This window comes from Eurypyga helias, unplaced genomic scaffold (assembly GCF_000690775.1).
Source record: "Eurypyga helias isolate BGI_N326 unplaced genomic scaffold, ASM69077v1 scaffold30577, whole genome shotgun sequence".
In the NCBI taxonomy this organism is placed as follows: domain Eukaryota; kingdom Metazoa; phylum Chordata; class Aves; order Eurypygiformes; family Eurypygidae; genus Eurypyga; species Eurypyga helias.
Window position 1 is genome coordinate 9,255 of NW_010263045.1, and position 8,512 is coordinate 17,766.

Below are 8,512 nucleotides of genomic sequence, written 5' to 3' on the forward strand. Positions count from 1 at the left end.
CTTCCTCTCTTTGGGCCCTGCAGACTCCCACACACCGGGTACGTGCCCTGATTCTCTATAGCAGGCTTGAAGCCCTCTCTGTCTTCAGCTTTTCCCCTCTCCTCACATCTAGATGTGCTCAACACCCTTCTTTAACCCTTGCAGGTGGAGGAGATCTACAGGAATCACGCGGATATTGGCCCTTACCACAAAGAGACGGTGATAACTGCGTTCAGGTGGGTGTTCGTGCCTTGTGGGAGCGGAGGAGGGCGATGCCAGCATGTCACGTGGCTGCATACCCTCCCTCCCAGGCTGCTGGGGATGGAGGCACCTCAGTAGTCACCCGTGTGACACAGCGAAGGGTGGGCAGTGAAAAGCGACCTGAAAATGGCTCCTCAAGTAGCCTTGCCCCTTCTTCTACTGACCCTTGAGCCTTCCTGCATCTGGCCCTCCTCTCACCCCACAACTGCCCTTCTCCTGCAGCGAAGGCAGCGTCATTGCCTACTACTGGTCGGAATTCCTTGTCCCCAAGTACCGGGAGGAGAGTCTGGACAGGGCAATGGCAGATAAGCAGAGCCTGGTCCAGAGGTGGAACCCCCGCTTGCGCAACCCCATGCTGAAGGTGGAGTCAGTCGTCGCTTTCCGTGAGTGCTGGCTCTGCTCTCCCTGGGCATCTGGGACTGGGAGGGGGGGAATATTTCGCTGGAGGAGTAAGCTGCCGGTCGCAGCCCTCCTTTGGACGCCTTTGGCTGTGGGGACTGCTCTAAGGGTGGGTGTAAAGACCTTGCTTGTACAGCGCAGCTTTGGTGGGACATGCAGACCGGGAGTAGCCGCATGGACCATTCCGCTGAGCCCATCTGGAGAAGGACAGGGATGAATCCTCCCTCCTGCAGAGGAAAACCTTGGATCACTTAGCTCCCCAGAGCCCAGGCTCTGCCCCTGGCCAGCGGGCAATGCCAAAGCCTTGAGGGACTTTCCATATCCCAAAGGATGACACCACCTCTGTTTTCTCCCGCAGCTGCTGACCCCAGCATAGCCTACTCCACTCGGGACAGTAAGTACAGTTCAGTCTTGTAAGGGCCTCTTTGGGGTGGCAATTTCCCTTTTGGGATGAGGAAGGGCCTGCAGACCTCCCTGTGCTGCTTGGAGCTGGTTTGGGGTTGGCCAAACTGTGGCACAGGCTTCCCCGGTGCCTCACCTTGGAGATGGGGGGAGATAAGCAAGGATGCTCCCTGCAAGAGGGATCTCCCCAGGACCTCTGCATCCCAGGGAAAGGCAGGGCAGAACCTCCTCCTTTGCCTTGTTGACTCTTCCCCGCTCCCCTGCACAGACAGCTGCATGTTTGCGCTCCACGCCAGGGAAGGGGAGGTCACCAGTTTCACCACGCCGGGCTTCCCCAACAGCCCGTACCCCAACAACGCGCTCTGCTACTGGACGCTGAGGGCGGACGCCAGCTCCATCATCAGCCTCACCTTCAAGACGCTAGAGCTGGAGCAGTGCACGGACGACAGCGACTACGTCAAGGTGTACAACTCCCTGAGCCCCGTGGAGCCCCACGCGTTGGTCAGGTGAGCGTCTCTCGCGAGCCCTGGCGTGAGGTGGCAGGGTGACACTCCCAAGTCCCGCTGGGCACCGAGCTCCTGGCCCTGCTTAGAGGTGATCCGTGCTGCACAGGGCTCTCCAGACTGTGGTGCCTAATGGATTTTTGTCCTTTACTTCCTAGGCTCTGTGGGAATTACGCCCCTTCCTACAACCTGACCTTCCTCTCCTCCCAGAACGTCATGCTCGTCACTTTGGTTACCAACAGGGAGGGGAGATTCCCTGGCTTTAAGGCAGAGTTCTTCCAGCTTCCCAAAATGAGAGGTGAGCAGTGGCCTTGGCCCAGTCCCTCCTCTTTCTCCATGCCACCGGGTGTTTCCGGGAGACCTGGAAGCAGGTCACATCTTGGCTCTTGGAGCTCGCCTTGCCTGCCATGCTCTCGGCTGCTGTAACAATGTCCCTCGAGGAGGGCAAAATTCAAATTCCGTTGGATTAGACATGCAGGTTGATGTGTGCAGGAAGCACCTAATCGATCTCCTGGGTTCTCTCCAAGCCGTGGAGCAGAGCTGCCCCCTCCAGGGATTGACTTAACCTTGTTAGAGACCGTTGGGTCTGCTTCCCTTCCTGCCTCGGATGAGATCCGGCTGAGGCTTGGGAAAACCACGTCTCCTTGTGTCTTGGACCTGTTTTCACCCTCCTGGACCTGTTTTCACCCTCCTGCTTGTCTTCCAGCCTGCGGCGGGACTCTGAAAGGAGAGAGCGGCACCTTCACGACTCCCTATTACCCGGCACACTACCCCCCGGCCACGGACTGTGTCTGGAACATTGAGGTAAGGCGGGGTCCTCTCTTCTGGCCTTAATTAGTCTGTGGTGGTCCTGGACACTGTGCAAGCCGCTGCCTGGAGGCTCAGAGCCTGGTGTGACTGCAGGATTTAGGAGAGGTGCCAGAGGCAGAAGAGGCAGTGAGAAGCATGGCTTCAACCCCACCTTTTCCCAGGAAACTTGCTCCCCTTTTCTGTGCTTCAGTAAAGAACACGCTGCTGTTCCCGCTTCTTTTTGCAGGTTCCCTCTAAAAAGAACGTGAAGGTGCGTTTCAACACGTTCTTTGTGCTGGAGCCCGGGATCCCCGTCAGCTCCTGCACCAAGGACTATGTGCAGATCAACAGCACGAGGTGGGTGCTGGCTGCTCTCCGACCCACGGCTTCAGCCCTTCCAGGTCGGAGGGGCTGCGTTTAGTCACGTGGCACCTCGCGCTTCCCTTCGGTGTGCAGCGGGAATGGGCACGCTGGTGCTTTTTGGGTTGTGCAGAGGCAGGAGGGTGCCGGGGTCTGACCTGCTCTCGTAGCTCGATGCCCGTGGGGAGATGGGGGGCAGCACGCCTGGGGACGGAAGCCTGGGATTGTTGCATGCTGCAGCTGAATCCCTCCCCCCAAAACGCTGGGTCACCTCGCGTGCAGGGAAGGCAGAAACATCTGGCGGGGTTTTGCTTGGATGAGCAGGTCTCCATCGTTAGGAGAATTGGGAATTGCATTCCGTGATGCACAGAGGCACATCTGAGATCAGGGAGCTGATCCCTCTGTCAGGCAGGGATTTGGATGAGCTCGCTCCCAACCATTTCCAAGGTGACAGCTCGATGGTGTTTGCAAACCCAAACCTCCTGCCAGTGTTTGACCTTGAGGTGCAGCCGTGGGTGCTGGAACCGGACAGGTTCTCCTGCCCCCGCGGCTCTCTGGGTGTGTGGAGTGACCCTGTGTGCCAGTGGGGAATTTGGGGGCGGAAGAAGGTTTGCTCAGTGCTGATCCACAGCACTCATCTTTCTTTGCTCTCTCTCCCTGCAGGTACTGTGGGGAGCGCTCCCAGTTTGTGGTGGCCAGTACTACCAACAAAATAGAGGTCCGGTTCCACTCCGACCAGTCCTACACGGACACTGGCTTCTCGGCCGAGTACCTGTCATACGACTCCAGTGACCGTGAGTTGAAATCCTGAGGCTGGGCAGGGGGGAGAAACTGATTTACCCGAGGTCTGGAGGCTGTCCCTCTTCCGCACTTCATTGGGAAGCTCGCTTTCCTGAGGGATCAGAGCTTATTTTCCAGCAAGCCCCCTCGCATTCCTGAAAAAAAGAGGGAGAGGTGTTTTTAATGCCAGATGCTGTAAACGGGCACTGGGAACGCCGTGTGCTTTGGGAAAAGACATATTGGGGATGGCTGGAAGGCTCACATATTGTTTTATCCTTTTCCTCCCCCTCTCAGCCTGCCCTGGCAAGTTTACCTGTGACACCGGCCGCTGCATCGACAGAAGGATGCACTGCGACGGCTGGCTGGACTGCGTGGACGGCAGCGACGAGAGATCCTGCAGTAAGCCTCTCCTTTGTTTCTCCCGGCCTTGTCGCGGTCTCCCTGCTCGCCTCGCTCCTCCGGGCTGGAGCGAGAAGCACTTGGTGTGAGGATTGATTTGGGAACCTTTCCCAGTGTGGGAGCCATGGGTTCCTGCTAATCTAGCCCTCTCCCAGTGCTATCTCCCTCCCTTTTCCACCTGGGAATGTGTTTTTCCATGTAATCCTCAAGGCTGTTGTGGGTTTGGCTGAGCTGGGTGGTGCAAAGGGGTGGATTTTGTTCTTGACCCGGGCAGAGCACACATGGAAAACCCGTGTGATGCACGGGTAGTGTTTTGCACAACACTCCTCTTGGATAAGCAGAGCTATCCCGCAGATACTGTCCAGGGCCCGCAGGTAATTGGAGAGGATGGGATCCTGGCTTGGCATCTCCTTCCCAGCTAAGGGGCTGTGTTCTGAGGAAGGGTGTGCTGCTGGGCTGGTCGCCAGCACCCTGATCTGGGAATCTCTGGTGCTTTCCCACTCAAGTTGTTGCCACCGGCTGTCCTGCTTCGTGTGACCTTCACCCCTAACTCCTGGACAGCTCACCGAAGGGTTTTGTCCCCCAGAGCAGTGGAAATAGGGTGCTGTAGCCTACGCACGCTGCGTGTTTCCATAGCGGTGCAATGCTGGGTGGGTCGCTGGTGACTCCGCAGGTGCTTTTTGTGGCTTTCTCCTCCCCTCCATGATTTCTCGCTCTCCCTTTTCAGCCTGTACGGAGCAGCAGTTCAGGTGCCAGAACGGCTGGTGCAAGCCCAAGTTCTGGGTCTGCGACAACGTGAACGACTGCGGCGACAACAGCGACGAGCTGCAGTGCAGTAAGGAACTCGCCCCCTGGGCTGGAGCAAGGCAAAGGGGGGACGGAGGCTCGTGGTGCGGAGGGAGGCCAGGGCCGTGCTGGGAACGGGCAGGGGAGAAAACCAAAACCTGCCCTGGGCTGGTGCAGCACGCTCCAGCCCACACAGCGTTTCCAAGTGGGAGAAAGGAGGATGAGCAGGGGTGTAGGAAACGTGGGCTGAGTAAACCAGTGGTTGTGATTTAGAGAAGAAGGTAGGGTATGCAGGAGATAGGCGATTGTATGTTGTAGCTGTGGAGGCTTTACCTGTCTCGGGGAGGGGGGAGGCGGACTCAGCCGTGTGCGGGAGGTGCTGTGGGATTGTACCCAGCCATCTCCCAGGAGCTGCTCCTTCCCCAGGTTGTCCAGCTGACAGCTTCAAGTGCAACAACGGGAAGTGTGTCCCCGAGGCGCAGAAGTGTGACGGCAAGGACGACTGCGGGGACGGGAGCGACGAGGGCAGCTGCAGCACTGGTGAGGGTGGGCTGCGGAAGGGACGTCCCCTCAAAAAACGGCCTCTTAGGGATTCCCTTGTAGCCAGGCATCCTGCTCGTGCCTCGTTTTCCTGGGTTGGCAACGTTCTGGGGATGGGCAGAAGAGCTGAAGGGCTCCTGAAGAGTGTGAATTCCCTAAAACTGGGGCTAACCCTCTCTCCCTTCATCCACAGCGGGCCAGGCCACCGTTCCCTGCAAGGACTACACATACAAATGCCGGAGCGGGCGCTGCATCAGCAAGCAGAACCCAGAGTGTGATGGGGAGCAGGACTGCGGGGACAACTCTGATGAGGACAACTGCAGTGCGTACCCGGGGGAAGGCGGGGATGCGGGTTTCTGGGCTGAAGGGTGGCGCAGAGAGCCCCAGGCTTTTCTGTGGGATGGCTGTATCCAGAGAAGTGTGGCCAGCAGGTCGAGGGACGGGATTCTGCCCCTGTACTCTGCTCTGGTGAGACCCCACCTGGAGTGCTGCGTCCAACTGTGGAGCCCTCAACATCAGAAGGATATTGACCACTTGGAGCGAGTCCAGAGGAGGCCACGGAGATGATCAGAGGGCTGGAGCCCCTCTGCTATGGGGACAGGCTGGGAGAGTTGGGCTTGTTCAGCCTGGAGAAGAGGAGGCTCCGAGGAGACCTCATTGCAGCTTTCCAGTACCTGAAGGGGCCTACAAGGAAGTTGGGAGGGGACTTTTTACAAGGGCCTGTAGTGACAGGACAAGGGGTAATGGGTACAAATTGAAATCAGGGAGGTTTAGATTAGATATCAGGAAGAAATTCTTCACAGAGAGGGTGGGGAGGCACTGGAACAGGTTGCCCAGAGATGTTGTGGAGGCCCCATCCCTGGATGTCTTCAAGGCCAGGCTGGATGAGGCTTGGAGCAACCTGGTCTAGTGGAAGGTGTCCTTGCCTATGGCAGGGGGGTTGGAACTGGATGGTCTGTAAGGTCCCTTCCAACCCAAACCATTCTATGATTCTATGATTCTATGAAAATAGCCAAGCTGGGCTCTTCTGCTGCGTCTGTGCCATTGGAGAGGTTCAGAGGGGGCTGGCCCAGGGAACAGAGGGTTTGTCTGCGCATTTACGGGCTTGGCCAGTCCAGATTTTAGCAAGTGGAGCATTTGTGCTCCCGCGCTGATGGCATCGGCCATCCTTGCAGCAGGTCGCGGGGCACTTGTGCCACAGGAGGTATCCCAGGGGCAGGATGGGGGGGTCTGGAGCGGGAATGGGAATAATCAAGTGTCCCTTCTCCACCCCAGGCTGTGGGATCCGCTCCTACGTGAGGAAGTCGCGGATCGTTGGCGGGCAGAACTCAGACGTGGGAGAATGGCCGTGGCAGGTCAGCCTCCACGCCAAGGGCCAGGGCCACATCTGCGGGGCCTCGCTGGTCTCACCCAGCTGGCTGGTGTCGGCAGCGCATTGCTTCCTGCAACTCCAGGGCATCAGGTAGGTGGGAGACGGATCCGGGGCCCACTGCCAAAGGCGGGACGCCCCAATGGTCGCGATTCTGCTTTCAGGCATGTGTACGAGGAGGATAAAACAGTTTTTACAGGCATTTCTGAAGGAAACTGTGAAGCTGGGAGGTCTGGGAGAGGGGCCTGACCCCTGTGCTTCCTGACCCCTGCAGGTACTCGGACCCCAGCCTGTGGACAGCCTACCTGGGCCTCACCAACCAGGGCAACCGCAACGACGCCAACGTGCAAGCGCGGAAAATCAAGCGCATCATCTCCCACCCCTACTTCAACGACTACACCTACGACTACGACATCGCCGTGATGGAGCTCCAGACCCCTGTCACCTTCTCCTCCGTCGTCCAGCCCATCTGCCTGCCCGATGCCACCCACAACTTCCCTGTGGGCAAGGACCTGTGGGTGACGGGGTGGGGAGCGACTGCGGAAGGAGGTGAGCGCTGGCCTTGCCTCGTGAATTGAGGGATGAGGTGACACATCTCGTGAGTGGCTTTAGGGAGAAATATATTAGCTTGGCTGGAGATGGGAATCAAATGAGATTCCCATGGGAACACACAGAGTTCACGTCTCGGTCCCGCTGGAAGAAGCGGGTTGTTGCAACGGGGACTTACCCGGCAGTTAAAGCCCCAACAGGGGGGGAAAATGCCACTTGGAAACGCTGCGTGCTTTTCCTTATGCTGCTCCTCCCCTCTCCTCGCAGGCAGCGGAGCCTCCATTCTGCAGAAAGCTGAAATCCGGCTCATCAACCAGACTGTGTGCAACAAGCTGCTGACGGACCAGCTCACGCCGCGCATGATGTGCGTGGGCATCCTGACCGGCGGCGTGGATGCCTGCCAGGTAAGCCAGCGGCACGGCAGCACTCGGGTTGGATGCCTGGAAGAGGATCCTTAGTCAGGAAGACAGGACCTTTGCTCCACGGAAGTGTTTTTGAGAGCATTTCTTGCTCACATTTTGGGATTTACTCTAACACTTTGCATTTGGTGCTCATGCTGCTGTTTGTGTCCGCACAGGGAGACTCCGGGGGGCCCCTGGTCAGCGTGGAGCCCAGCAGTCGGATGTTCCTGGCCGGCGTAGTGAGCTGGGGCGACGGCTGCGCCCAGAGGAACAAGCCTGGAGTCTACACCCGCCTCACCAGCCTGCGCGCCTGGATCAAAGAGCAGACGGGCCTTTAGGGACACGCTCAGCCCTGCGTGGACACGGACACCTCTGGCTGGAGGCACGTGGCCTCATCCAGCCTCTACTGTGAACCTCAACCCTCCCTCTACCTCGCCGCAAGCGCCTAGGACAGCCCGAGCTGAGGGGTTAGTTCAGCCCTTCCTCTTCCCACCTCTCACCTTGGAAATCAATGGTTGGAGCGTAAGAAATTTCCTGCTGGGGGTAAGCGAGCGCAGCGCCCGTGAGCAGCATGAGTGAGCAGTCCTTCCAGATACGTATAACAATAAACTTAGTCAAGAATAATTAAAAAATCATATTAAAGAGGGCAAACACTTTGTGTTTTAGAGGCACAGTTGATCTTCTGGAAGCTTGTTTTTGAACCTGTCCCAATATTCTCCTTTGGAGGTTTGCAAACGGCTGTCCTCACCCCTTTCTCTGGTCTTGAGTCACTGGGGGGGGTGGTTCTTACCGTGGTTTGGGGGGCACCCCCCTGTGATCCCTCCCTGGGTGTTGTCCCACGCCGTGGTCTCCTCCTTCCATCCTCTGTCCAAGCGAAAGAGCAGGGTTGGGCTGAAAGATGCTGTCGCTCACCCCGAGGGACCGGGGCGCAGGTCCTTCTCCTGCCTCGAGGCCTGGGCCGATGGGCTCTCCCACACCGTGCCTTCGCCCGGCGT

At 58.1% G+C, this 8,512-nt stretch overlaps 1 protein-coding gene across 1 annotated transcript in view; it reads left to right on the forward strand.

The window, feature by feature from the left end:
• The window catches only part of ST14 (suppression of tumorigenicity 14 (colon carcinoma)), an 8,526-nt gene extending 671 nt beyond the window's left edge, over window positions 1-7,855 (forward strand). Inside the window, exons 3-18 of the mRNA XM_010155920.1 lie at window positions 145-215; window positions 463-623; window positions 998-1,033; window positions 1,310-1,547; window positions 1,703-1,842; window positions 2,251-2,348; window positions 2,581-2,690; window positions 3,357-3,487; window positions 3,768-3,872; window positions 4,600-4,707; window positions 5,085-5,192; window positions 5,392-5,520; window positions 6,474-6,660; window positions 6,842-7,116; window positions 7,384-7,520; window positions 7,694-7,855. Coding sequence (XP_010154222.1) covers window positions 145-215; window positions 463-623; window positions 998-1,033; window positions 1,310-1,547; window positions 1,703-1,842; window positions 2,251-2,348; window positions 2,581-2,690; window positions 3,357-3,487; window positions 3,768-3,872; window positions 4,600-4,707; window positions 5,085-5,192; window positions 5,392-5,520; window positions 6,474-6,660; window positions 6,842-7,116; window positions 7,384-7,520; window positions 7,694-7,855 — 2,196 coding nt within the window. The remainder of the gene's footprint in view (window positions 1-144; window positions 216-462; window positions 624-997; window positions 1,034-1,309; window positions 1,548-1,702; window positions 1,843-2,250; window positions 2,349-2,580; window positions 2,691-3,356; window positions 3,488-3,767; window positions 3,873-4,599; window positions 4,708-5,084; window positions 5,193-5,391; window positions 5,521-6,473; window positions 6,661-6,841; window positions 7,117-7,383; window positions 7,521-7,693) is intronic.
• Window positions 7,856-8,512: the final 657 nt, after the last annotated feature.